A 27,996-nucleotide genomic window follows, 5' to 3' on the forward strand; every position below is an offset into this window, starting at 1 on the left:
AGGCTGCCCTCGGCGTGCCTGCGGGGAGGAGCCCCTCGGTGCCGGCGCGGGCGGTGCGTCACTGTCGCGCGCCGGCGGCCCGGGGAGGACCCGTGGGAGGGGGGCGGGGCGGGGGCGGTGACGGCGGCGCCTGTGAGCGGGGAAACGAAACCGCGGGTGGCGGCGCAGGAGCGGGCCCGCGTTCCCCTGCGCTGCGCCCTCGGGAGACGGGGCCCGCCGGAGCCACCCGCCCGCGTCCGCTCCGCTTTTTCTCCCGGGAGTGCCGCCCGGTCCGGCCGAGCGGTGTCCGTGGGCCCCGCTCCTGGCGCGGTGGGTCAGTGCGGGGCGCGGCTGCCGGCAGCTCACACGGGCTCCGGGCTCGGCCCGTCCTGCCCGCCGCCGGCTTGCGTGGCTTCTCGGAGCGGGAGCGGGACCCCTGCGCGGGCGGCCGCACGCTGGGGGCGGCCGGTTGTGGGGCGGCCGGCGGTCTGGGGTGCCGCACCGGTGCGGGCTGTGCCGGTAAAGCGCGGGCGGGCGGCTGGGGACGCAGCCGCCGGCGGCCCCTGCGGGTGGCGGGCGGGGGCTTTCCCCGCGCGGGACGGGAGCTGCCTGACTTGGGGTTAATTCCACGTAGTTTGGCGTCCGGCGAGAAGGTGGGTGCGCTGAGGGGCCGCTCGGAGGGCGGAGGTGAGAGGGAGCTGGAACCGGTGAACTAAGAGGGTGTTGACATATTAAGAGAATATCTGAGAAGAAATAGAAAGCTGTTCTCAGTTTGTCAGAGATGAGCAAGCAAGGGGAGAACAAAAAACAAACCAAACCCCTCAAAAACCCCCACCCAACAAAAACAACAAACATCACCACCACTACCAAAACCCCCCGAACTAAATTGTCTCAAGAGCAGATAAATATTAGTTGGCTGTAAATGAAATTCTGGTGGAAGTGAAACAATGCCTTAGCCACAGTGCAGTGAAGTTGCGAGATGATTTTGAAGTCGGGGTCATGAGGATGAATAAAGAAATTGGTTTTTAAGCTATCTTATATAAGTGTTTGGAAATAATTTTGATAATTGAGGGTTAAAACCAGTGGCCTGAGGCATCTTTTCTAGCCCGGCATTCCTGTGTAGCATAATAAACACTGATGGGTTTTTGTTGCTTTGTATCGATGGCAAGGAAGTTTAGCTAGTGCTCCAAGCACCTGTGCCTTTTAACTTTCACCCGCTTTCCTGTTCCTTGGTTGTCTTCTGCTGCAGGCCTTCCCAGCTAGCTTCTTTTAAGTCCAGCTTTAGTCTTAGTCCTTTCCCTGGGTTTATGCAAAGTTTATCAGCCATATCCAGAAGCTTGAAATCTTGCCAGTGATTCTTGGTGAAAAAACACAAACACCCCCCAACTTGAGCACACGTGTTTAATAAAGTTCTGCTGTAGAAGTCATGTGGGAAAGCTCTTTTAGTAATTAATATTTGCAGAGGCGAAGTCAGAGGTGCTCTGAGTCTCTTATGAGAGATAGGTTCCACCATGTGTGTTCTCCATTATGTTGATCTTATTTCCTCATTTTTTGGTTTATTTGGATAAAAAGAATCTTTGATTCAGTGGTGGTAACCAACTGTCTTATATTTAAGTTGTTTAAGTGGTGACGTCTAGTTTGTCTTTATCTACTAGCATTTAATGGTAAGTAGGTTGTAGAAATCATTTGAAATTCAAGTAATCAGTAATAGGGAAGTTTCTGCATAGATTTTGTGTTTGTTTAGTTAGACTAGGTATTAAAAAGGTTCAAAAGAAGCCAATATTTTTACCTAGAGCAAACTTAAGTTGAGAAGCATAATACCGAATAATCCGTAAAATGATCTATGCCACCATGTTGCTGCACCTTACCCGCCAGCATGCAGGAGAAAGTTAATTTCCTGAATGTTTACCAAATGCGATCACCTTCTTTCAGCAAAAATGAAGAGAAGGACAGAACCTGAATTTAGCAGCCCTCAAAAGAAGCAGAAGAAAAAGATAGAAGACTTGGGATTAACCCTCAGTTCTACTTCAGATGATGAAACTCAATTTAGTAATCATACTACTCAAGGTAAGTTGGAGACAAGGTATGTGCCGCTGCGGGTAATCTAAATAATGACTAGGAATTGAACGCACATCTCCTAAATCCTAATTGGTAGCCTGAACTTCAGGAGCATGCTCCCTCTTTAGGAGAAACACTATGTTATTTCTGTTCACAAACTTGAATTGGTGTGATTTTTTTTTTTTAAGCTTTAGAAAAATCTCATGTAAACAGTTTGTTCTGGGAATGATTTCAGGCATAGAAAATGGAACTTGACGTAGATGACAAATGCGTGGTCCAAAGCTGTAAAGATTCTTTTAATATGTGAGCAACATTAATCTTTTCAGTCTCAGCAGTTACTTCTGTTTTGGAAACTTTCAGTAGTGAGGAGTTGTAGATGTTGTACCATAAAGAAACATCATAATCCCTCATTGTTTAAAAAATAAAAATAATCAGTGCTCTTATTATATTTTTGGAGATGGGAGAAATTCAGATTAATACAAAGGGTAGGTTGATTGGGACTCCTGCATTGTGGCACCATCTCTCTTGCTGGCTCAGTGTGATTTTTGGAGGGAAGGAGGAATTCTGAGGCCTCACAGGTGTTTGATTACAGAAAAAAAAAGTTTCAGAGTTAACTAAGTTAATTGCCTGCTTTTTCTCAAATCGGAGTGTGCTTTCTGACCTGGAGCTTGGGCTATACCAAAGATGAGGCGAGTGCCCTACACAACTGGTATTGCTGTTGCAGGGTGCTTTAAACTCTCCCAGAATGGTACTTCAGGTTGCCTCACAGTCACACCTGCTGCTTCCGAGCCTTGGGATTTCCCATGGTCGTAAAGTGCTGTGAAAGGGCCTGAACACATAAAGAAGCCTTTGTCTTGTGAAAAGGGAAGGGGGGTGTGTGGAAGCTGAGTGGGTCGGTTTGGGAGCAGTTGTAGCGGCAGCGTATGGCGTGTGTACCTTGCTGGCAAGGCGGGAGGTGAGTGAGGAGGTGTGGGGTGTGAGGGCTCCTTTTGATTATTGAGTTCATATATGGGTCAAAATAGGCTGTGAGTCTTAATGTTTAAGAAACAAGTTGATACAGTTCAAGGACAACATTTTGGGTAGGGTTAATTGTTTAGTAGTCTAGCTACTGTGGTGGGTAATGGAGTCAAACTGAAGTCTGATATGGGGACTAAGGGATTCAGCTCTCTTCTTTCTGCAGCATTGGCCACTTGGTAGATTCCTGTGTACTTGATGTGGATTTTTGGTTGAGTTAGGGATACATTTACACCTATAGTTACGTAGGAAACTGAGGAAAATCTGGTATGTTTTATCAAGGTGTCAGTAATTGTCGTTATTCTCGGGAGAATATCTCTGTGGACTTTCTCATCTCCTCAGGATCATTACAGAGGTCAGGAACACCACAGTGTGCCACCATGGTTGTGCTGTGGCCTGCTCTGCTGCTGCCATGGGGTTTGTTCGGCCTTTTGCGGGGGCTGGAATCCAGTGGCTCAGAGAGGCTCTGTGTGTCCCTGAGACAAAGGGGCAGATAACCAGGTGTTGGTTCCATGGGGTATTTTATATTAGCCCTGCATGCTTCCCATAGTGCTTTTGAGATACTGAAGTGTCTGAGATACTCTGTGTGTCTGTCGAGACAATTTAATGAGTGGCACTGTATAATTCTTAATGTGATTGCTGAGATGTCTGTCTTCCATTTTTTATTTTGATATTCACTTTTCTCAATTTTTTTGTTGTTTTCAGAGTCTTCCAGTAGCAGCAGTGGGTCTGACAGTGAGAACGATGAAAAAAGACCAGTCTTCAGCAATGAGTTCAAACAAGACTCTCTCGTGGAGGGTACTTCATCTCGCTACTCAATGTATAACAGTGTCTCCCAAAAACTCATGGTAGGTCAAAATAGTTTTGAACAAAACTGTTAAAACCTGATGAGAGTGAAGTGAAAACACCAGTCTGTTTCAAGAGATTTTGATTCTAATTCTGATCCTCCTTATAGTGGGGTTCTCTGTTTCTTTGAACCGGCTACTGAGCAATTGTGGGAAGCTGAGAGTGCTTGGTTGAAGAAGATCTGTTAAAAAAGAAAGTTGATTCATGTTCAAGGCCTAAGAGCAGGAAAGTGAATGAAGGGAAGGATCTCTGGGTCAGGCAGCCTGCTGAGCTTGTGAAAGAGTCCTACTGTGTGTTATTTTCCAATGCTCGAGTTAACAAATGCCTTTTGAGGAAGTCTTTAAGAAAGTCTGTGATTTACATAAATTTGTTTGGTCTTGGAGGCTGGCTGGCACACCCTTGTAGAATTATTATGTTAATTATTAAGTCATTTATTTTTCTCTCAAGTAGTGCCACTCTCCTTTATGTAAGGCCAGAAAGGCACTTCTAGGAAAGTGTTGAGGTTTAACCTGAGCTAGCTATACAACCACGATAGCCGCTCGCTCACCCCCTCCCCCACCGACCCCTCAACAGGGGAGAGAATCAAAAGGGAAGGGAGAAACTTGGATTGAGATAAACATAGTTTAATAAAATGGCAAAGTACTAATACACTACTATTATATATATATATAAAAATTATATATATGTAAAATACAAATAAAAGATACTCAAGGCAATTCCTCACGAACACGCTAAGCAGACAGTCCTAGGAAACAGCCTGGTCCCAGCAGCTGGTCCCAAAGAGAGAGAAGAGAGGAAAAAGGCAGAAAAGCCCAGAGGCCTCGGCAAAATGGCAAAAGGCTGGGCTAAACGTCCTGACCGAACTTCCCGGCTACCCCCACAGAGAGAGAGAGAGAGAGAGAGAGAAGAACCAGAGAGATCGGTAGAGCCAAAACCAGAAGATCCCAACTCCCAGTTTCTCCTTAAATAATTAGCATGACGCTAATGGGATGGAATACTCTCATTGATCAGTCTGGATGTCAGTCAAGCTCTGCCTTGCTGCCTCACACCTGTAGGCAGAGCATTCAGAATGTCCTTGGCTCTCAGACCAGAGCAATTAAAAACATTAGCTCTGTGCTGGGGTGTTATCTGCTTGTTCTCAAACTAAGTCCAAATAATGAGCATGCTAGCTATGAAAAAGAAAGGTTTCTAACTGCATGAAGAAAATTAACCCATTTTCAGTCAAACCAGCACAGAAAGGCAGGGAGTTGTGAACGATAGCGACTGTGATAACTAAACTTTGAAGGTGATCACCAGCCTCTTGATTGCACAGTGTTAGTGTGGGGAAGAAAGTACTTTTAGGAATTTCTAAGAAAATGGCTGACTGTCTGTCTGATGGTAGTCCCAAATTCAGCAACTTGTTCCTGAATTTAAAGGCACTAGTAGGCTGTGGAGATGAGGAGTCTCTTTTGGTGCATGCTTGTTACACTTATTCTCTGAAGCAAACTTCATCACTGTGGTATTGTGAGGGTCTCATAGTCCTGAAAGAATTTCCATTCTTGATAACAGAGAAACAAAAATATTATTTCCAAGGCCAGCAGAGATGATGTGACGTCTAGTTGTGTATTACTTGAAATGTGACAAGAAGTTTGGAACTCGATGGGAGTCTGAATTCCAGTCTCCTTTTGTTCTGTGCTGCTGCTGTACTCACAGGAGCAGGGGTCAGCAATCTTTCCATCGTGGTAGCCCAGCTGGTACCTGTCTTTGCCAAGTTAGAAGTTCAGTTTTCTGCTAGAAGCTGGCAAGTGTTAGCTGCACCTGGGAGTGGGAACAGGGAGATGTCTCTCAAGGAGGTAGAACCTACCTCTACATGAAAAGAACTTTCAGCTCTTGCTGAATTCAAAACTCAATGGGATCCAGAGGTCCGAGAGTTGCTGATTATGCCTGTCCGTAGATAAATCCTGTTGCTGATCATTCAGAATCTGTCCACGTGCATTTTTGGCACTGGGCTGCAGTTTGCTGATGCTAGCATGAGACTATCTTTCATTTGGAGAGTTCTCTCCTGAGCCAATTAGGATATGTGCTGTCAATCACCACAATTCAGGAGCTTTTACTGCTGCATTTGGGAGGCTTTTGCTTGTAAGGCCTCATAAATTTGAATATGAAGATTGATGTGATATCAAGTCTAGTCGAATGATTGGTAGCATTAGGTAAGTAAAAAGAAAATAGTCCTTGATTACTAGATGACCGAAATTCTCTTCTCTGAAAACTGGTGTATAACAGACTCGGTGGCTGTTGTGTTTGGCATACAGATGTCAAGGTCTGATTCAGAGCCAGGTAGCAAAGGCAGTGGGAAAACACTGTATACCTTTGTATAAAACCTGTCAGATGTTCTTGTGTTGTTTCTCATACAGATTGGTAATAAACACTGTCTTTGTTGCTTCTCACAGGAAGGAGTGTATGGATAACATTCAAAGTGAAACTTAATCCTTAAGTCTTTACTTAGTATCCTGGAGCTGCATACTGGAGGGAGTGAAAGTGACTGCATCTGTGCTTTTTGTTGTTTTTCTCTTGTTGCTAAAATTTATGAAGAGAAACGCCTGAAAAACTAGCAGTTAATGAACATATTTCTTTTAACCTAGGAGACAGGAATGTGTTTCAGGAGCAGTGTGTCTTGTTCTTCCTCTGAGTTTTAGGTGAAGTTTTAACTGATGCTTGTATGTAAGCGCATGTTCACAACAAAGGATATCATCAAATATGAATTTTTTCCTGTGCCAGCATCTTTTGTTTTATGAACCTTCATGCTTACTGAACACTTTGAGTGGCTCCAGGCTCCTCACTACTTCTCTTCCTGAACAGGCCTCCTGCATTACTGAACCTCTTGTAGTTTGCTGTCATCTCAAATATCGTTCTTCAGATCTAGTTTTTTCGTGTCCTGCCTCAGTGAACTCAGTATTAAGTCCTGAAAGCCAGAACTGAGATTAAAACTGCTTAATGCCTTCAAGTCACTTCAGGGTGATGTGCTGTTTTCCCTCTTAGTCTTTGACCCCAGTAATGGTACCTAAACTCAAGTCCACTTGCCTCAGTGTGCTCCCATTGCTTTCCTTATAGGCCAAGATGGGCTTCCGAGAAGGAGAAGGTCTGGGAAAATACGGCCAGGGCAGGAAGGATATTGTTGAGGCCTCCAATCAGAAGGGAAGGAGAGGCTTTGGGCTGACCCTCAAAGGATTTGATGGGGAGCTTAATATTGATTGGCAGGATGAGCCAGAGGTAAGTACTTTCTGTTTTGAATCCTTTTCTGTTGTTGTGTTCAGGATTTGCCCTCTGGGAACAATGTCTAGTGTTGTCTGATACAAATGGCCACCATTAAGTGGCTCTGCTGGGTAGCCCAGGCCTTGTTTTGTCCCAGAACGGCATGGCAAAACTTGTTTCTTGTTACATTTATTAACATTCTGGCATAAAATTGGTTTCACATGAATTGTTACCGTGGTTTGTAGGATTTTTTTTCTGAGTTTGCGGTAGTGAATGTGATTGAAAATTGTTATCAAGCTCTTTTGGGTTTACCTTTTTTATTTTTTATATAATTTTTCATGGCTGTGATTTTTTTTTTTTTTTTTTTTTTTATATTTTCTTGGTGTGTTAAGTAGTCCCAAATAAAATGCTCAGATATTCTATTCCTGTGTCTTGTCAAGCTCTTCAATAGGGAATAACGTTGGGAAATAGAAATAGATGTGGTCAGGAAACTAAAGCCCAGGTTTTTTGGTATTATTTGGTGCAAAATAGCTGCTATATGTTTGTATTTAAAAAAAAAAAAAAAAATCCAAACAACACTGTATCCTGAAGATCTGGCAGCTGGAGAGTAACCAGAAGATCCCAGACATTGTTAGTCAAGGGCAGCAATGCTTGTCAGGTCACGTATGGTGCATGTTATAGTACTTTGCTCTCCTTTCTTTGAATCGTTTTCAGCAGTTGAAAATAATATCAGAGGTTATTCCTTGAAAGCCAGGACTTTGAGACCTGTTCTGTAGGCTCATTGGTTTAGGTCTCATTTTCCATTGTGTTTCTACAGCTCACAGCCGTTAAGTGTTATATATGATTAAGCCTTGTGTATGATATTATTATAATAAATATAAGAAGATAAGTAGATCTTAGCAGCCTCTCTTTGTGGAGGATGTTAGAGAAGTTTTCTATTCTCTAACAAGGAGTAGCATCACTTTGATCTTAACTGCTAAAACAATTCCTTCCAAAGACTATAAAAATTGTTCAAAGCCTGAATTAAGTTGTAGAATGAGGGAGCCTTTCAGATAGAACTAGGAGAAAGAAAGAACTGGGAGAAAGAATGTGTAAAGCACCATCAGGAAGTGTGCTTTTTTGGCAGCTGTCTCTTTTGCAGTGTCTCTAAAATGTACCTTGAGAGTACTAGGCTTTTGCTTTGTCTTGATTACTTATCAGACTCTAATGAAAGTCATGTGGGGTTTTTTTGTGGTGGAGTTTTTTTTTGAGTTTTGCTGTTCTTGTTTGGATTAAAAAATATACATGTTTTAGACTCTGAGGAAAAAAACCCTATATGGTTGGCCATAAAGTCATGGCATAATGCCTTATGCTAGGATTGGGAGGCAAACTTTTGGGGAGCAATTATTTGTTAGTTTTGCTAGCAAAAACGTCTTTGGCTCTTCCCATGTCTTGTGCTTGCAGCCCAGTGCCTACGAGGAGGTGGACTGGTGTTTGGAGTGTACCACGGAAATCCCTGATGCCCAGGAGCTGAAGGAGTGGATGACTGTGGGGAAGGTAGTGCTTTAGATCTCAGTACTTATACCCTAAGATGAGGCAGGACTACTCAGCCTGAAACAATTGCCTTGTCAAAGAGTTGTAGAATAACCTGGGCTGGAGGGAACCTCTGGAGATTGCTAGCGCAGCTTCCTACTGAAAGCAGGTCTAACTAGACCAGATTGCTCAAGGCTTTGAGTATCTCCAAGAATGGAAATTTCACAACCTGTTCGGGTGTCTGCTTCAGTAGACAAAAGAAAATTTCCGTATGGTTAATTGGCATTTTTTGTATTGCAGCTTGTGTTCATTGTTTCTTGTCTTATTGCTATCTATCTCTAAGAGGCTGGATCAGTCTTCTCTGTTTTCTGCCATTAAGTACTTGTAGACAGCAATAGGATCTCCCTTTCTGCATTCTGAACAAACTGTTCTCTCAGTCTTTTCTCATACACCAAGTTCTTCTGTACCCTTGTTATCTTGGTGGCCCTTTTGCTGGGCTTGCTCCAGTATGTCTGTCTTGTACTGGGAAGTGCTAAACTGGATGCTGTATCTCACATGTGGTCTCAAGATGCCTAATAGAGGAGAATAATTCCTCGGCCTGCCAGCTGCACTTTTGCTGATACAGCCTAGTATGTGGTTGGCAGCCTTCATCTACTACTGGTGCATGTTGCATTCTGAAATGGCTGAGACCATGTTTGGTAATTGTTGTCTATGTTCTCATCCTGTTCAAGAGGAAGATGGTGATTGAAGATGAAACCGAATTCTGTAGTGAAGAGATTTTACGTAATGTCCTGCGGTGCAAGGTGAGTCCCTTTCTTTAGAAAGGAATTGAAGTTTTGGGGAAGCAAGTGAAATAAGTAATTCAAAAGGACTGAGTAGTTTACTTAGGTGATTGGCAAGTGCCAGAATGTCCTCTTTCACCTCCATGCCACTGACATGACCTCACATCCTGGTTGTTACTGTCTGTTCAGCAACCTGTTTTGCACCTCAGCTTTCAAAGAGATAAATGAAAACACTCTGCCTTTCTTAGACCAACTGAAAGGCTGAGGACTTAAATAAGCTGAGGAAGTAAGCTCCTTTTCTTTTCTCGTGTGTTCCATCTTCCTCCTAGATTTTACCATGCCCCTCTAAATTGCAGCAGAGTGTGAGTGTGCGTATATGTGTGAGGGCAATACCTTAGGCTGGCACTGCTTTTGAGGTGGCCGACCACGTTATCAGTCTCTGGAGCTATCAGCACAGAATTCTTCAGTGTCTCTAAATTTGCTTAAGAACTGAGGTGGGTTAGCAGAATAGTGAAAATTGTTGTGACAGAAAAACATTCTGTATTAGTGAACCAAACCCTGCATGGAGTTTACTGTCTAAGAAGAGAGGGAAGCACAAGGGTATGAAATACTTATGCCTACCTATCCCTCAAGCCTGTGTGAGGTCCAGCTCAATTCTGTTTCTCTTTGTGCAGAGTGTATTTGATGAGCTGGATGGAGAAGAAATGCGCCGAGCCCGAACAAGGTCTAACCCCTATGAGATGATCCGGGGAGTTTTCTTCCTGAACAGGTTTGCAGAACTTCTGGTAGTGTAGCCCCTTTCCCATTCATGTCCACTTTCAGCCTTGGGAGCCAAGGTTGAAACTTAATAGGTCCATATTTGTATGTTCACAGGGCTGCGATGAAGATGGCAAATATGGACCATGTCTTTGACTACATGTTTACAAACCCTAAGGACTTCCATGGGGTGAGGGCCTCTATTTAACTTTCAAACAGCAATGCTTTCTCAGAGAATGGAGAAGGTGGGGAGAAAGAAGAATCCTTAGAATACTAGCTGGGAAAACAGTTGCTTGAAAGAGACTTCTCTGACTGAGTAGTGCAGTTCATGGTGTATCTGGTTTGACTGATGGGAGCTGTTACTGGGTCAGTAGAATTTCTTCAGTTTCCTTTTGCAGAGGCCCTTGATAAAGGAGCGAGATGCAGAGCTGCTCTACTTTGCTGATGTGTGTGCTGGTCCTGGAGGCTTTTCTGAATACGTCTTGTGGAGGCGGAAGTGGCATGCGAAGGGATTTGGCATGACATTGAAAGGACCAAACGATTTTAAACTAGAGGACTTCTATTCTGCTTCCAGTGAGCTCTTTGAACCTTATTATGGTATGTAATGCATACATGAGTGTTACCTGATGTTTTTGCTTATGCTGCGGTCTCTGTATTGGGAGCAGGGCTGGTATTGATACCAGCATGGACATCTAAGAGAAGCCTGTTCATAGGCAACCATTTTGCAAGGTGTAGGAGGGCTGTCATCTGAGAAAGAGGTTGGAATTGGTGAGCCTGCATATCAAGTCACATTTCTGCACTTCCAGTCTGCCCTGGGGACGTGTGTCCCATTGTAATAGCTGATACTTGAGTGCTTTACTTATCTGAAAACTGCAGAGTGCTTTAAGATTGCTTGACAATATTTTTCCCCACTTCACTGATATCAGCCTGAAACACAGTGAGTGAGATGACTTAGCACAGAATCATAGAATGGTTTGGTTTCCACCCTGCTGTCGTGGGCAGGGACACCTTCCACTTGGCCAGGTTGCTCAAGGCCTCATCCAGTCTGGCCTTGAACACTCGCAGGGATGGGGCATCCACAACTCCTCTGTGTAACCTGTTCCTCACAGTAAAGAATTTCTTCCTCATATCTACCCTCTGTCAGTTTAAAACAGTTACTCCTCATCCTATCACTACCTTCCTTAATAAGAAAAGTCCCTCCCCATCTTTCCTGTAGGCCTCCGTTAGGTACTGGAAGGCTGCTCTAAGATCTCCCCAGAGCCTTCTCTTCTCGAGACTAAACAGCCTCCGCTCTCTCAGCCTGTCCTGGCAGAGGAGCTGCTCCAACCCCCTGACTGCCCAAAGATCTGTTAGCAGAGCCAGAGACAGAAACCTTACTTGCCTGGCTGGCAGTATGCTTCTGTATCAAACCTCCCTAGCTCTGCTTTGATAATTGATTGTGGGCTCTTAGTAAAGATAAATAAAACAGATTTGGGCTAGAGGCTGTAGCTGATTCACTGTGACTAAATGAGCTTCTTAATCCAAAGAGGTTTAAGCTAACATGTTTTACCTTGCTTTGAGACAGACTAAGCAGGTGTACACAGACAATTGCAGCATCTCACCTCATGGATGGTAACTTGTTAAGCTTGCTGATACGTTTGAGCCCTCTATCTGTATAGCCTCTAGGAACAGGAAGGGAAATAGAAGGATTGCTAGTATTCCTGCTTCTTACTTCAGACTGAAATTCAAGAGTGACTGTCCTAGAGAAGAGGGTTTGCTTTTTCATTGTTGTGCCTTTTTTTTTTTTTTTTTTTTCCCCCTCCACCACTCTGACTCTTGTTGACTGCCAGTTTTGACACCTGGTCATGAACTCTTAGCGAATGGTTAGCACTTCTATTAAAGAGAAGGTTCATGGCAAGGGCAGCAAGGCAGATAAACAATTCGTTCTAATGGTTGCAGCATTTTGATCTTCATAACTCACTGCAAAATGGTGTTCTTACAGAGAGGAGATATGTGGAGAAATGAACAGCCAAATGAATTTGATGCATTTTCTTGATCCCTTTCTGTCTGTTACGCTATGAAGTCTAGTGAAATGTGTACAAACTCTTTTCCAGTGATGGGAAGGAAGTAGACAGTTGTGATAGTTGTGTTGTAAAAAATGGTAACAAATTCTAGTGTCACTTCGCTTACTGACAGGATGATTGATGAGGAATTTGGTTATCAAAGCACTATCATGCATCCTGATCTCTGCTGCTTTCTAGTCCTCCAGTTCAGTTAATAGAAGCTGTAGTTGTAGAAGATTTATAGGCACTAATACCAAAGAGAAGTTTGGGTTTCTTCAAAGTCAGAGTTGATGAACTCTAGAATACACCTTAGATTAGCTTTCTAAAACACCAACCTGGGGGACAATGTACATCTCTTTAAAAAGAGCCATGTGGGAAAACAGTACAAACATTCATGCACAAACCCTACTTCCCTTTCCCTACTTACCTTGTAAACTTGTTTGCAGAGGTGGTTTTTTGGTTACTTTTTAAAATTCCAAATTGCGTGTTATCTGGAAATAAGAGTATTGTATTTCTTTTGAATGATTTGAATTCTTAGTAGAAGGTTGCCAATGCAAAATGTAAATAATTTGGCCTTGTCTGTAAAAACATGTTATTAACAGGTGAGCTCTACAGTGAGATTGAGCCTTACATTTTTAGTTTCAACTACGTATCATTCCTCCTTGGATGAGAATATTATGTTGTCGAGTAGTTCTCATCTCAGGGGTGGGCAGTGAATGATTTGTCTTTTGCTGAGGCTAATGTACAACTCATCATTTGAGCATGGTTATTATATGGCTTTGTTTAGCCCTTTCCACAAAATCTGAATAATTTTCCTAAATTAATGAGCATTTTTGGTGGTGAACAAGGGAATGAATTAATGCTTATTCACCTCTGTAATTTATGATGATATGTTGATTGAATACAGTAGATCACCTGCACATACTGATCTTTTGTCTGTACTTGCAAACATGTTAGTAATTGTCTCTTCTTTTCCCCTCAGGAGAGGGAGGGATTGATGGAGATGGAGACATCACTCGCCCTGAGAACATTACTGCTTTCCGGAATTTTGTTCTGGACAATACTGATCACAAGGGAGTGCATTTCTTAATGGCTGATGGGGTGGGTCCATTTATTTTTTTTCTTGCGCTAATGACCTAATGACTGATACCTCAGTCTGCATATAGTAGGATGTTTGACATATGTTTGTAGTTACAATGTGAAATTCCTCAAGGCTTGCCATTAAAATTCCCGGTGGCAGTGTTTTTTATCTTAAAGAAATAGAAATTACCATGATTCTGTGATTTTAGCTGTATAGAATCCTTTGCTTGACCAACAGATTTGTGGAGATACTAATCATATGCTATGTGTTTTGCAGGGTTTCTCAGTGGAGGGTCAGGAGAATCTGCAAGAAATCCTAAGCAAACAGCTCATGCTTTGCCAGTTCCTTACAGCACTGTCCATAGTCCGGACAGGTACATTTTATCCATTAATCTTCTTCCTCCTTCTCTAAGATGTGGGTGGCATTGTAGGAGGATGCTGTGCAATTTTTATTAACATGTCATGAAGTCTGCTCTGTAGTGAGGCTAAGTTGCAAAGAACCGAGTGTGTATGCATCCATCCCAAGATGGTTGTCACAAAGCTAAGAGATCCAGGGCAGAAAAATAAGATTATCTATGTCTATTTTGCTTTTAATTAAAGGCATGAGGTAAAATGCATTAGTTTAAAGCTCTTACAATGTGTTACATTATGTAGCTGTCTTGGGCTAAGGTCACTAGTGTGATAACTGGGTAATGTATTTGAGTTTTATGGCACCACGTGGGCCAACTGCTTCCTGAATATTCTAGAAGACTGGTTGGAACAGTGTGGTGTTTATCCAGTTCATCCTTCCCTCTAACTTGTGGCTTTTCTCCTTTAAATTTGCCATCTCTATGATCAGAACAAGAAGATGTTTCACGTTGTCTGAGCAGTACCTCGTTGCCAAATGATGGACATTACAGCTCTAACTGGTTGTGATGGCTCCTCTCTTCTGCTGCGTTTAGTTAGCATTTGGCACTGACCCTGAACATAAAAACGCTCATTATATTATCATTTGTCTTATGCCCTATGTTTAGAAATACCTGAGGCAATGATTACTTAGCACAGTAGTCTCAAATGTGACATGGTAAAAGGAGCAACCTTCTTGAAGTCTTTCCTGTCTGGGGAGATAACAGCTCTCTAAGACTGACTGGTTTTTGCTTGGGGAAAGTGGGAATCTTGTTTGAAAGCAAGGGGTGACATAGACTCTTATTTCTGGATGGTGAGTTATTCTGTTTAGGTAACATCTGTTAGTTTTTTCCTCCAGCCTCAGGTTTCTTGTGGCACTTATCAGAGCTCTTCTTGTGTTGAGGCTTTTGCATAGCATGCTGCCATTCCATAGGCACAGTCTGGGCCAGGAAGGGGAGGATGGGGAATGGATAGAGTGCTTGTTTATGACACAGCATGCATACTGATTTGATCCTGGTCAGGGAAATGCTTTTTTTTTTTGCTGCAGAGATATGGGAAAGGTGGTTCGTGGAGCCCCATTGGCCCACTTCATGAATGTGTTTTAGATGCTGTTCAATTGTACAAAAAACCTCTTACCAGTTCTGCAGAAGAGAAAGCCATTGAGGTGCCTGGTATCTCCTTGTTTCCTTATAATCTGCTGGTATCAGTGTGCTTCCTCGCTTTTTTTTTTCCAGGGGGACATTTTGTCTGCAAAACCTTTGACTTGTTTACTCCATTCAGTGTGGGCCTTATCTATCTGCTGTATTGCTGCTTTGAGCGAGTGTGCATCTTTAAACCCGTGACAAGCCGCCCTGCTAATTCAGAGAGGTGAGATCCTTGAGCATGAGGGGCTACTAAAGAAACCCTGTTCTCTAAACATAATGATAGATGGATTTGGGTAAGTCTAGTGGAAGCTCTGTGACCTGCCTCAGTTGGCAACTGTCGTCAAGGAGGAAACATTTTAGATGCTTAGCAAGTTATGATGTTTGCCAAGGTAAAGAAGGTATTTGCCAAATTACCCTTCTGGGGAGAAGGCAGTGAAACTAAATGTATAACAAATTCTGTTTTGCATGAAACAACTACAGTTCCAGTGAAGCTAGAGCATATTATATGTGTTGTCATTGTACCTGTCAAATTTAGAGAATTGATTTACAACCTGAGGGAGATTTTTGGATTTTTTAATAAGGTCGAGTTTCCCAGTCTTTCCAGATGTAGAAAATGTAAAATGATTTTGTGACAGGTGAGATTGCACCTTTCTAGGGATACCCAGGAGGAAAGATTTCCTAGAATTTAGGAAACTGTCTTGATAATGGCACTGTGGCAGGAAAGTTGGCTGTGTGGAAGGACTGAACCCATGTGATCTCTCTGTTTTGCTCTGCAGATATGTGATATGCAAAGGATTAAAGCTGGGGATTGATGATGTGCGGGACTATCTCTTCATGGTGAACATCAGACTCAATCAGCTGCGCAACACTGATGTGGATGTGAATCTTGTTGTCCCATTGAATGTGATCAAAGGCGACCAGGATTTCTATGATTACATTGTCCAGTCCAATGAAAAGTGAGTGCCCATGGGCAATGAGGGCTGCTGGCTGTAGGCAGGTTAACCAACAAGGCTTTCAGTTGTAGCTTCTTGCACTTACAGAGGTACTTGTTGATGCTGCTACATTGCTCTGCTTTTGCTCCCTGAGAAGCTTAGCAGAGCAGAGGGACCCTGTGCAGAGACAAATGCTATGTACTGTTAGTGACTGGCCTCTGAGCACTGTGTAGAGAAGAAAGGAGGCTACTGCCTAGTTCTTTCCAGTGGTCTTGCTGTCACTTGGAATCATGTTGCCAATGATGCATCACTGCTCTGAAGTTCAGACTGGCTTCCTCCTTCTTGTTGTCCCAGCACTCTTCCTTGTTTTGAACAGTAGAACAATCTTGGTGGTGATTAACTTCCTCTTTGACTGAAACTTGTCCTCTCTTTCAGCCACTGCAAAGTTCAGATAAAGGCACTAGCCAAAATTCGTGCCTTTGTTCAAGACACGTGAGTATATTCCTTTGGCTTTTGGTGAGGACTGAATTAACCTACTGTAAATGGATCGCTTTACCTTTCTTTAATGTATTCTTGATTTGCGCTGGTACTTGGCTTGGCCTTTGGAGCTAGGAAGGTGAATAGTGATTTTAGGTAGCTCAGTTTGTATCTCTGCCGGAGTTATCTGCAGAAATGTGCAGGTGGCTGGAGGAGTCCTAAAAGTTGGTGTTCTGTTATCAGCCATGTTGAGAAGGCTTCCATGCATTGCATGATTTCAGATTACCATAAGCAGGCCTGCTACTTAGCTGGAATGTAAGCAGAAAAGTAACTCCCAGCTGGTATGTTCAGTTCTACAGTAACCATCTAAATTGGATGTGGTTCATTACTCTTTGCTTTCCAGGAGCAATTCAAAGTATTTAAGTTACATACCTAGCCTTATCTAAAACTTATGATATGGATTTCTTGCATAAAACTGAAGCCATTGCAGTGTATAGCTGTTTCCCTGGCATGGCTTTTCTGTTCAGGTGTCATTCAGAGAGAATACATGGTAGGAAGTTGAGTGAGTCTGGTAACCAGGAATTATCTAAGAGTTAATCCTAACATTGAGACTGTTTTTTGCATGGCCTTCAGCGGATCTTCACTGCTACTTGTAAACAGGGCTATGTAGCCAGCTCTTGGAGATGAGCACAAGTTCATACTAATACATAACTTCTTGAAAACATTGATGCCTAGTGGTATTTTCATGGGATGGAGTGGTGGCTGTGAATCAGTAGTACAGCCCATGAAGCAATGCTAAACATGGGGATTGGAGGTGGGTGCAGGGTGGAGAGGGAAGGCAGCATCCTCTTTTGTGTAACCTGTTGAGGAACAGTGCATGTTTGTCATTTCCAAGCCAGACACTGAAAGATGCAAGTTTTATAGGACTGGGGTGTGTAATGCTGCAATAGCAAGGAGGTTTCACCATTTTAACAGTCTGCTCTTTCTCTAGGACGCTGATTGAACCACGGCAGGCCGAAATCCGAAAAGAGTGTCTCCAGCTGTGGGGGGTAAGGAAGCTGCCAAGCAGGGAGGTTATGAGGTTGCTGTCATGAAACAAGAATGAAACTGTAGTACAGAGAGGACTTCCTAGCCAGAGGTTTAATACGTTGCCTTGTAGGAAAGTCAGAGATCATTTGAAGTTGTTCATGTAAGTGAACATGGCGTTTCTGATTCATTATGTGTATGGCTTAAATGAGCAGGCTTCTGTGCTGCAGGTGAGAATATTTCATTGTACACAGAGTGAACTCAACACCTAGTTCCCAAGCAGCAGAGCTCTCCGAAAGGCCTTGTCTGCAGTTTCTCTTTCCCAAGCTTTTGACTGCAGTGGAGCCATAGATACAGCAGTCAGTTTCACAGCCTAATTCCATATCTTCGATAAAACGGTACTTCATCAAAACATGCAGGAAATCAAAGATTTAGCCTGAAACTTTCTGAAGTTGCCTGTTGTTTCCTGTGAGACGTGGTGTGCCTACATTTAATTTACAAAACACATGAGACCTTTTATTTGCCAGATAACCTCTCCAGTGACTGGAATCCCAAGAGCAGGAGTTTCAGGGGACAGGATGTTCTGTCATGTATTGAAACCAAAAAGGTTCCTATGAATGTGCCAAAGAACAACGCTTATTATAATCATTTGGATTTGTTTTCAGATTCCTGATCAGGCTCGTGTTGCTCCTTCATCTTCAGATCCCAAGTCCAAGTTCTTTGAGTTGATTATAATCATTTGGATTTGTTTTCAGATTCCTGATCAGGCTCGTGTTGCTCCTTCATCTTCAGATCCCAAGTCCAAGTTCTTTGAGTTGATACAGGTGAGACCTTACCCAGAAGCTTGTTCTGAGTCCTTTCATACAGATAGAACTTTTCCCCATAGGAATTAAGAAATGAAGAAGCCAGTTGTGGGTTATCGTTTCATGTAGAAGTTGCATTTACCTACCTGTTGATGTATTGTGTCTAATTTGTGTTTTCCATAATTTGCTCTTTAGGGCACAGACATTGATACCTTCAGCTACAAACCCACTCCTCTGAATCCCAGTACACTGGAGAAAATTCGCCAAGTGTTAGATTACCGGTGTATGGTGGCTGGAAGCGAGCAGAAGTTCCTTTTGGGGCTAGGAGTAAGTGCTGAGAATAGTCCAGGAGTTTTACTGGTTCATTTCAGTGCTACTACTCTGCCTTGCAGTTTCATCCCATCCTTTCCTGTCCTCAAAGGCCAGAAAGGATCTCTGACACCAGTCCCTGAGACTGCTAGTTATTTTATGTTTCTTTCTCCTGACTTTACTGCTTTTCACACTAATTAACCCGATTTTGTAATCACAGCCTACACAGAGACCTGTACTCTTGCTGGTGTCTCTAATTATCTTCACTGTCCTTTTAAAGGTGTTCTATTTCTGATTCTTTATGTGGGAATGAAAACCCACTGGCAGGTTAGAATTGGTTGTTTTGTTCTTTTGCTGTAGAGACTAAGATTCTTCCTTAAAACTTCTGAAAAAGAAACTGCCTATGACAGCCTAGTACAAAAAGGTTCTCTGAGGGCTGTTCTACAGTTAGTCAGAGATGTCTCCTCCACCCCCACCCTCATGAAGCTTTGGCTGAATCTGACTCTGCCTTCCACACACAGAAATCACAGATCTACACCTGGGATGGTCGCCAGTCAGATCGCTGGACAAAGCTGGATTTGAAAACTGAGCTGCCACGAGATACCCTTCTCTCTGTGGAGATTGTTCATGAGCTGAAAGGAGAGGTAGGAGGCTATTCTCTCCCTTACCAAGTGGCTGCAAATCTAATGAACAGTTTTGCCTATTCTCTGTAAGATACTGCAGAATAAATGTTTCATCTGTGCCAGGTGCAAGGTTTTTTGTGTATGATATTTAGAGAAACGATTTTTGATTAAGTTCCTTCGTTCTGTCCAGTGCTAGAGATATGAGCTTTTAACGTTATTTTGAAAACACTTTGGACCTGACATGCCGCTGTTGTCTTAAGTACAGCAGCAGATGACATTACCAAGATGACTTAATGTGTTCTGTGGCTCTTTGGGTACATAAGTGCTCAGTAGTGGTTGCAGACCTTGGGGAAAAGATTCTTGTGATATAGTCACAGTGCAAGGTATTGCTGCCTGGGAGTTTGCCTGTCCTCTGGCACTGCAGATGAGGATGCTGCAGTGCACTGGCCTTTGTGCTGTGGCACCTGATAAGGCACAGAGAGCTGGCGATGGCAGCTGCAGTCCTGCCCTCTCTCCCTCCCCTGAGACAGAACTGTGTAGTTGAGATACATCAGTTCCTGGAGGATGGCATGTTACTGTACAACAGGCAGTAGGGAATTTGTGTGCTTCTAGTATCTGGAAAGGTGCTTTCTTTTTAGGAGAGAATGACGTCCTGTCAAAAAACAGGCTATAAATCAAAGCTGAAATAGCAACAGTCTGAGTAGCAAGTCTCTGTATTACCCTCCCTAGGGGAAAGCCCAGCGAAAAATCAGCGCCATCCACATCCTGGATGTCTTGGTACTGAATGGCAATGACGTTCGAAAGCAGCATTTCAACCAGAGGTATGTAGGATCTGGAGAAGCTTCTTTCTTGTACATGAGCAGGAGTGACTGGGAAACAGCGTTCACACTAAAAGCGGAATGCTGAGCACAGGGAGGCAAGTGCGTTCAGCTGAAACACTGCTATAAAGATTAACTGAGTGAACCTGCTATGAAGTGAAGTGCGTGTAGCCTTTTTCAGCTGCACCTTTTCTGTGTATGAGGGCAGGTCTAGCTCCTTTCTTAGTCTGGGCTGAGCCAGGCACAGTCTGGGTAAACTGAGCATCCTGGGAATATGAATGAGCATAGCTGCTCACTGGCTGAAGGAGAAGGAACAAGCCCCTCTGTTCCTTCCTCAGGGACATGATGTCTCTGCCAGTCCTACTTTCCTGTTGGCACATTACTGTGTTCAGCAGCACGTAGGCTTGCAGGGGAAGCTATGGAGACCCTTTCCTAATGGATAACAGCCAGTATCACTGGGTGCTGAACTGGGAGGGCAGAGTGAAAAAGACTTGCTCAGACCTCATTTGGCTAGCAGTGGAAGCAGTCTGCATGTACTGAAGTGTCTGGTTATTCTGATGAAACTGTCACCTACCTGCTGTGCCAAAGATCTTGCTAAATTGCTGGATTCTCCTTCTGTTTTCATTCAGGATTCAGCTGGCGGAGAAGTTTGTCAAAGCTGTTTCTAAACCTAGCCGGCCAGATATGAACCCCATCCGGTGAGTGCCGACTCCTTCCCTCAGCCTGGCATGGTTTGGTTTCAGTGTGTTGGAGGCTGAAGACAAGGAGCTGAAGAACAGTTAAATTTCAAGCTGAAATTCATAGTTCTGTTATGTTCAGTGGAAAGAGGCTAAAAGCCCTTTAAATATGGAAGGTAAAGGTTGATAGTGGAGAAATTTTGTCCTCCTTTCACATATTAGACAGTCATGTTTTCATCATAGGTGGAGTGGCTGGTGCCAATTTCAAATATGTGCTATAGTAGGTCTAGCACACAGTTAGCTTTATCATTGCAAAGACTTATATGTCCTTGTCTGCCCTGAAGGGTCAGCAGCAGTGCAGAGATGCTGACTGTCAGTAGATAAACGAAGTGCTGACCAGCAGTTGTAATCTCCAAGTGATTAGCCTGAGGACAAGGCTTAAGTTACAATCCCAAGAAAGTTCCTGACAAAGGGCTTCAGCTTCGGTTGCCTCCTGACCTTCCATTTCATTCATTCTGCTATGGTGGAGCGGAGCATAAAAGCGTCATTGTGCTGGGTGTCAAAACCCAAACCAGCTTCTGTTTCAGAAGCTAGAAGTGCTGTGATACTGTGAGAGAAGCTGGAGGAAGGGAAAGAGGATGTTCTCGGTGGCTTAATGAAAGATAATGAGTGGGATCTCAAACTCAAGACAAACATACAGTTGCAGTAACTGGAGGAACTCAAAGTGTTGGGGAAGGCTGAAGGTGAAGCAAGAAGGAGAGCTGTAGAAGTGGGTTGTAGAGGGGTCCTTTGCTCTTGTGAAAAGGTATTCAAACTGTGCTCTTTGAAGCCTGATGCTTGTAGCAGTGTATGGGAAATGAATAGTTGGGGTATCAGGTCAGAGGCGGTGCTTTTGAAACTTTCCAATTGTCTCTGTGTCTCAGAACAACAAAACCAAACGTATTTTGACATAATGATAGGAATGATGATTCCAAATCATCTTTATTGTTTGGGAAAAAAAAAATGCTGTTTTTACCTCAGATAAACTAAGAGGTTTGTGGTTTCCCTGAGTGAAGAACAGGCAGTTTAGTTTAGCTTGTATACCTCTTAGAGCAACCCAGCCGTGAGTGTGCAGGTGTCAGGTTTTCTCAAGCCAGAGAAATAAGGAACTGGAGCAGAAGATTGAGAAGGGTGAACCTCAGTCATGCCTGACCACCTCACACTGTACAAATTAACTGGCTGCTCCCTGTAGCTGGGACAGAAAAAGAGAACAGTTTAAATTTTATTGTAAATTACATTTTCGTCTTTTCCCCCCAGAGTGAAGGAAGTGTACAGACTGGAAGAAATGGAGAAGATTTTTGTGAGGTATGTGACCAGCAGAAATGAGAGACTTCAGTGACCATGGAGGTTGTCTGTCACCAGTGCACAGGAATGGGAGGGATGTGCTGATCAATGTTTGAGGAGTCCTGGAGAAGTAGCTGTTAGAGCTGTTTCAGCTGGCAGCTGCTGTTTCTGAGATGCTGCAGACTCAGAGCATCATCCTGCTGAGTTCTGTTGCTGTAGATGTGGCCAACGTGCTTTACAGCAGGAGTCGCATTGGTGCTTGAGTTTGTGTGCAGAAGGGTCAGTGGCTTTTCAGTGGCTGGACAGATTTAAGAGTTCATACCTGAAATGGAAACCCCTTCGTTGCAACACTTGGTTTGCTACCTGACTTAGACAGCTCTGGCTGGTTTCTCTGGCCATGTGGGAGAGGTAAGACACTGAATTATCCAGGGTGTGAATATTTTGTCCTGTCATGTGCAGTGCTGTCAGTTTTACTGGGACACTCTGGAGAGGGTGTTCAGATGGAACATTGTGTGCAAGAGGCTGGTAAAGGAAGAAACAGAGAATCTCTATCACTGCCTTCTCTCAACGTTTAGGTTAGAGATGAAAATCATCAAGAGCTCAGGAGGAATACCCCGGCTGTCCTACACTGGCCGAGATGATCGGCACTTTGTACCCACAGGGCTCTACATCATACGGACTGTGAATGGTAGGAAGAGTCCCCACTCTTATTTAACTTTCCTTTGTATCCTCAAGTAAAAAGTATTGACCAGGCTCGCTCCTGTTGTAACTTGGTAAAAAATTAATGGGAGTATTCCAGTGGCTAGAGATTAACTGTTTGGTTGTAATGAGGGTAGCTTGGATCTGGATAAGGTTTAGGGTATTTATATGATAGGTTTTCCTGTTGCAGGTTGATTAGCTATTGTGTGGGTAATTCCATTTATTTACTAGACTGACTTTTTTTAATGAGATTGTAATTTTTCATTAAAAATACATTTTCCAGAGTCATAGTACACGGAAATATCCTATTTCGAATATCAACTTGTAAATGCAGGGAGAAAGTAGTTTTCGCAGTGAGTAGCGAACAGCTTGGGAAGCAGGTCTTGGGGTAGAGAAGGAAAAAGGAGTAACATAAGGATCAGAATTATTCTTATAGATCCCTCCTCCCTGCTTGCACTATATGTGTATTTATACTCTGCCTTTTTCCCCCTTTCCATTTTCTGTCTGATCCCTGTGACTCTTCTGCAAGATCCCTGGACAATGGCGTACAGCAAAAACTCAAAGAGGAAATTCTTCTTCAACAAAATGACCAAGGCAGCAACATATGACCTCCCTTCTGAATCCATTGCACCCTTTCAGTGAGTACAAGCCAGAGCTGAGGCTATGGAACGATAGCTGTGTGCAAGTTTGTGTGTGTGTCTGGGTATTTGGAAGGGGAGTTCAGGCGTGCTGTGCTATGTTCTTGCAGTTGTTCGCAGTGCCTGCGCAGCTTGGTTACCATCAGGGTGTGCTGCAGAAGCTGGCGCCCTCTCAGACTTTTAGGAAACTGCTGATCTGGATATGTGGATTTTGCAATTAATTGCTATGAATAACACACTTCTCACAATTTCATTCCCCTGTCTGCAGCAGAGTACAAGTTACTGAACCTCCCTGCACACAGGGAAATGGAAATTGAGCCCAGCAACTGTAATTTGCTGTATTTTAAGATTCTTGGTTGGAAGTCGCTAATTTAAAAGCAAATCCCAGTTCATTTAGCGCAGGCTCTGGAATAAGTTGTAGGTAGCTGGGATCTGTTTAAAGAGAGAGTGAGAAAAAAGCAGCAGTTCTTTTGGAAAGGATGGAATGGCGGCTTGTCATTGGGCAGTCATCAACACTGTGGCTGGTGAACCCTATCTGTACCTATTGAGTATTAGGCTAAGGGCATGTTTTAAGTACAGTAAATCCTGAGTCTGTGAGACACCTTGGGCCTCGATGTTCTGCACACCCTGCCCTCAAATATTCTCAAGAGTTGTCCTCCAACACCACTACCTGGGACTGTGCCTCTGAGCAAGAGCTTGATATGAAATAGGGCTCCCGATTTTCTCACTTTTAATCTCCTTACCTACCTTACAGCAGTGCTTTTAAGAATCCTTAAGCTTTACTTAAGCAGCTAAATAGAAGAATGGGCTTAAAACTGTTAAAAGCAGGGGCACACAATGCTGCTTTTCCAGGATAGAGTTAGTTCCGCCTGTGTACTCAGAAGTAGGCCGGCATGAACCGGCATGAGTGCTGGAGGTGGAGCGAGCTGTGTGTGGGACTCCAGAAGGGATGTGTTGTCTTGTGGTTAGTGAGTACTAATGTGTCTATAATTAGCCATTGACATGTGCTCTTGTCTCTGTGCTAGTACTGCTTTGTTAGAACAGCAGCACTAAATAAGCTGTGAATATTAAGTGTCAGTAATTGTACATAACTAAACACTGCTGTGTTGGCAGTAATTAGCAGCTCTGTTTTCATTATGGCTGGGACTATGTTGATGCAGTGAGGGAGGACTGTGCTTAATGGACAGGAGTGAGAGATGGCGTTGTAGGACCAGAACTCTCAGCCAAGTAGAGCTTGGTTATTTCAGGCAAGGGGAAAGAGGGAATGATCCTAGCCGCTTTTGTACAGCATGAAGTGCTGTTCATTTGCAAAGCTCCATAGGACAGCTATTACTGATTCTAGCAGGTTTGTGGTGAGTGATTAGATTGCTGCTTGCTGCTGCTGGCAGACTTTCTAAATTCTTCATTAAGGCTTTTTCCATTGCCTGCAATGACAGTTTCATCCTCTCAAAAACTTGGGGGGAGGTACGTTTTCCCTAATGACCTGTCTCCTTCCAGCAAATACTGAACTATATCTTGAGTGAAGATAGAATTAACAAGTTTGTTTCCATGGAAATCTCTTAGGCTTGGAAGTTGCTGTACCTTCAGGGCTGTAGAGTTTGTAAGGTGGATGAATGCACTGGTCTTATTCTGTCTACGAGGTGCCTTAGAAAATCTCTGTGCAGCTCCCATTGCAAGAGCAGCTGTCTCTGTAGTGCACTTTGTGGCTAGGATGACAGTGTTTTCCTTCCCCTCCCCTGCCCAACTAATCTTGCTCTCCTCTCTGCCCACAGCATCTGCCATTACAGCCGCCTCTTCTGGGAGTGGGGGGAAGGTGTCAAAGTGCACGACTCTCAGAAAAGGCAAGATCCAGAGAAGCTATCGAAGGAGGATGTCCTGTCTTTCATCCAAGCGCACTACCCCTAACCCTGTTCTCTTGAGGGATGCAGGGGCACTGAGCCCGGCTTGGATTCTTCAGGGACTGATGAGACTGGGGAGGCTCCACAACTTCTGGTCTTCTCCAGAGCTGATTTCCTGGAGATGATTGAACCCGGGGGGGAATATGCAGAAGGCACAGGACAAGGCTTTACCCTGGCAGTGTATATAAGAGTATGGCCCAGGTAGTGCCTGCTGCTGGAGTTCCCGTGGTGACTCCTGGAGCCAAGGCCTGAACACCCTTCTGTCCTGACCTACTACATGCATGAGGCCAAGGGGCTGGCAGCCTTCCTTGCTCCTGTTCAAACATTCAGCAAGGTTTGTGGAGTTTTGTGTGTGCCAGGGCGCTCCGGGCTTGTGCTTCCCTGGCTGTGTGGGAAGGAACAGAGATGTCTTGGTGGCAGAGCTGGGCAACAGTTCATTGAAGCAGCCCTGTGTCATTCCTGGCAGCTGTCTCCTTGGCCTTGTCAAGGGCCTACACTGTGCAGTGGAGAGTGTTAACTCACTGGAGAATGCTAGCTTTGGGATGCAAGTATGTATTCTTGTTGGGGTCCCCAACACTTCAGCTTATCAAGGCACTTGGCTGGCCACTGGCAGTTCCTGTACGATGGTACCCTGTTGGACAAAGACCAGCGCAGGTGATGAGTAGAGTTCCTGGCACAGATTTGATGTGCTCAGTGCCAGGGATTTCTCAGACCTCTAGAAGCTGCTGTGACAGGGATTTCCCCTCCAGGTCAGTGACTGATCCTGAGCCAGCAGCCTGGGGTTCATTTGTGAACGTATATATGCCTCATGGTACTTCTGAGACCAGGGTGCTTTGCTTCTTGGTACTCAACACTATTACCCAAATCTTGAGGAAGGAAAGCAGCTGTGGGAGGGAAGACACAGGAAGGTTGGGATGCTGGAGGTCTTTGGAAGAAATCATGGGAATGTCTGACTTCATTAAAAAGACCCAGGGCTTTAGTGAAAAGAGATCTTGACTTTGACCATATTGGTTGGTCAGAAGAAATCCTGTCCTCTGACTATACCCCCTTGAAAAGTTACCAGACTTTCCTTCTTAAGTGTCAGAGTGGGCTTTGTAACCCTCCATGTCTCATTTGGCCCTAGACCTGCATCTGGGGTGAAGGCACAGAGCTGTGATACTCTCAGCCTGGTATTTGTGTGCCAACAGACTTCTCCATGCACTTCTGTGCTGGGCTCAAAGTTGTCTTCTGCTGTATGTTTTACCTTCACACTTTTTTGCCAGGTCTTCCACATAAATCAGAAGACAACACACAGTTGACTGCTTTCAGCCAAGCAGCAAAATTGCCCCTCCCTGCCCTCCCCAGGTTGGATTTTTTTGTTGTTTTTCTTGGCTTGTTTTTAAACACAGATTGGCAGTAGGGAGGAAACCGATTTAGGGGTTGTCTTAAAGAAACCTGTGCCTTAAAGAAACCTGTAGTTCTAGAATCTATAACAGTTCAGATTCTTGTCTCTTTCTCTCCACACCCATATGTACAATTTGAGCAAGCTTTATGTAGCAAGACATGGAAATTTTCACTTGTAGGTGCTCTGCACCCCACCCAAAGAAGCCAGAACAAGGATGTCATGTTGTAGAAGTCCCACCTCCACCCTTTGAGGCCCAGCATCATGTGTAGGTTTTGTGCTCATTCTTAGCACACAGTTGAATGTCATCCTACAAGTAGGTTGTGCTCTCTGAGCCTGGAGCACTTCCATGTCTTCACAAGCAAATTGCCTCCATATACCCATGTATTAATTCTCTACAGTTTGGTATAAATGAACTTAGCAGCTGCAAGTCCTTGCAGCAGAGAAAATTATATGCAGGCTTGATTGCTGCTGAACCATACCCCTGGCTAAAGGAGCAGCACAGAAGTTGGTGTGGTCTGTTGGACACTGGAAACTGGAGGAGGTAAAGCTCAGGAGTGGCTACAAAAAGGTGGCTCTGAATTTTGTGCAGAGGAGCTATTCTATTTTTTTTCTCAAGCTCTGGCCAAAAAGCAAGTAGGTCAAAGTTGTTTTTTTTTTTTTTCTCATTGGTGATTATTAGTTCCCAGACACAGTTCTACCAAAGCAGCTGAAGGACTCCATGCTATTAATGCATCCTCTTGCTGACCTGTAGACCCCCTCTGCTCTCAAGCATTAGTAAAACATGTATGAAAGAAATGGTGACCCTTCCCACCAAAAGAACCATTACTGGCAGCTTTGTTTTGGCAAAGACACATCCATGAGGGATGAGGAGGCATCTCTCCCAGTGGGCAATGAAGAACCTCCAGCCATGTGGTTTCCATGCCTGTGTGTTTTTTAAACCAACCAGTATTTTGAGTTCTGCTGCTTCTTTGGGCTGCCCTGAGGCTGTTCCAATGCCAGCAAAGCATGCTGCTCCCTTGCCAGGCACCTTTGTGAAGTGCTGTGTCCTCCACTCAGGGCTTTGGTCTCATGTGGGCTGGCAGACAGAAGGGTGAGTAGAAGTACACTAAGGTGAGTGTAGGCCTCTGAAGGTGCAAAAAACCCCTGGTTAGCCTGCAGGCTTGCTTTTACAAACAGATACTTTCTGTTTACCCAACTGCCTCCAGCTCTTCCTGATTTTAATTTGCTTTTATTTTAAATTTTATTTTTGATGCACTGAACCTTGATTTTGAATTCCCCTTCAAAAAGGCAAGCATGAACCACCATGCTACTTGCTTCCCTGCTGCAGGGTAAATATGGAGGGATTATGTTGGGAAGGGGGGTAAGGAAGGTCTTGCTGAAGGGAATGTTTATGTACATTAATTGCACAATGTATTGTTATTAGGCTGTGTATCATTTTGTGTTGACTTCTCTGCTTTCATTGTCTCTTATTACCAATACAGCCCCTTTAGTTCACAACAGAGCTTGTTGACTTTGCTTCCCACAAACTTCTGGCAAGTGGCATGTGTTAGTGTGGAGGCA

The 27,996-nt window shown here is 43.9% G+C and overlaps 1 protein-coding gene across 3 annotated transcripts; it reads left to right on the plus strand.

The window, feature by feature from the left end:
- Positions 1-108: 108 nt before the first annotated feature.
- CMTR1 (cap methyltransferase 1) lies at positions 109-27,914 on the plus strand. Of its 3 annotated transcripts, none has more exons than XM_065631871.1 (24): positions 109-632; positions 1,912-2,046; positions 3,757-3,899; positions 6,988-7,146; positions 8,572-8,664; positions 9,372-9,443; positions 10,097-10,191; positions 10,296-10,368; positions 10,577-10,775; positions 13,203-13,321; positions 13,578-13,674; positions 14,920-15,052; positions 15,606-15,785; positions 16,197-16,253; positions 17,230-17,287; positions 17,930-18,088; positions 18,263-18,394; positions 18,898-19,020; positions 19,729-19,820; positions 20,447-20,515; positions 21,791-21,838; positions 22,393-22,505; positions 23,046-23,154; positions 24,927-27,914. In XM_065631871.1, the coding sequence occupies exons 2-24, from the start codon at positions 1,917-1,919 to the stop codon at positions 25,057-25,059; spliced, it is 2,586 nt and encodes an 861-aa protein (XP_065487943.1). In that variant the 5' UTR covers positions 109-632; positions 1,912-1,916; the 3' UTR covers positions 25,060-27,914. The 3 variants fall into 3 exon arrangements, with proteins under 3 accessions (XP_065487943.1, XP_065487944.1, XP_065487945.1); XM_065631872.1 differs by having other exon boundaries at positions 109-313; XM_065631873.1 differs by having other exon boundaries at positions 109-309.
- Positions 27,915-27,996: the final 82 nt, after the last annotated feature.

The sequence above is a fragment of the Caloenas nicobarica genome, chromosome 3 (genome assembly GCF_036013445.1).
Source record: "Caloenas nicobarica isolate bCalNic1 chromosome 3, bCalNic1.hap1, whole genome shotgun sequence".
NCBI classification, from domain to species: Eukaryota; Metazoa; Chordata; class Aves; order Columbiformes; family Columbidae; genus Caloenas; species Caloenas nicobarica.

Coding starts and splice junctions, on each gene's coding strand:
- CMTR1 (XM_065631871.1), top strand. CDS start 1,917: ATGAAGAGAAGGACAGAACCTGAATTTAGCAGCCCTCAAAAGAAGCAG. Junction 7,147..8,571: donor ATTGGCAGGATGAGCCAGAG/GTAAGTACTTTC, acceptor TTGTGCTTGCAG/CCCAGTGCCTACGAGGAGGT. Junction 18,395..18,897: donor AGTTCCTTTTGGGGCTAGGA/GTAAGTGCTGAG, acceptor TTCCACACACAG/AAATCACAGATCTACACCTG.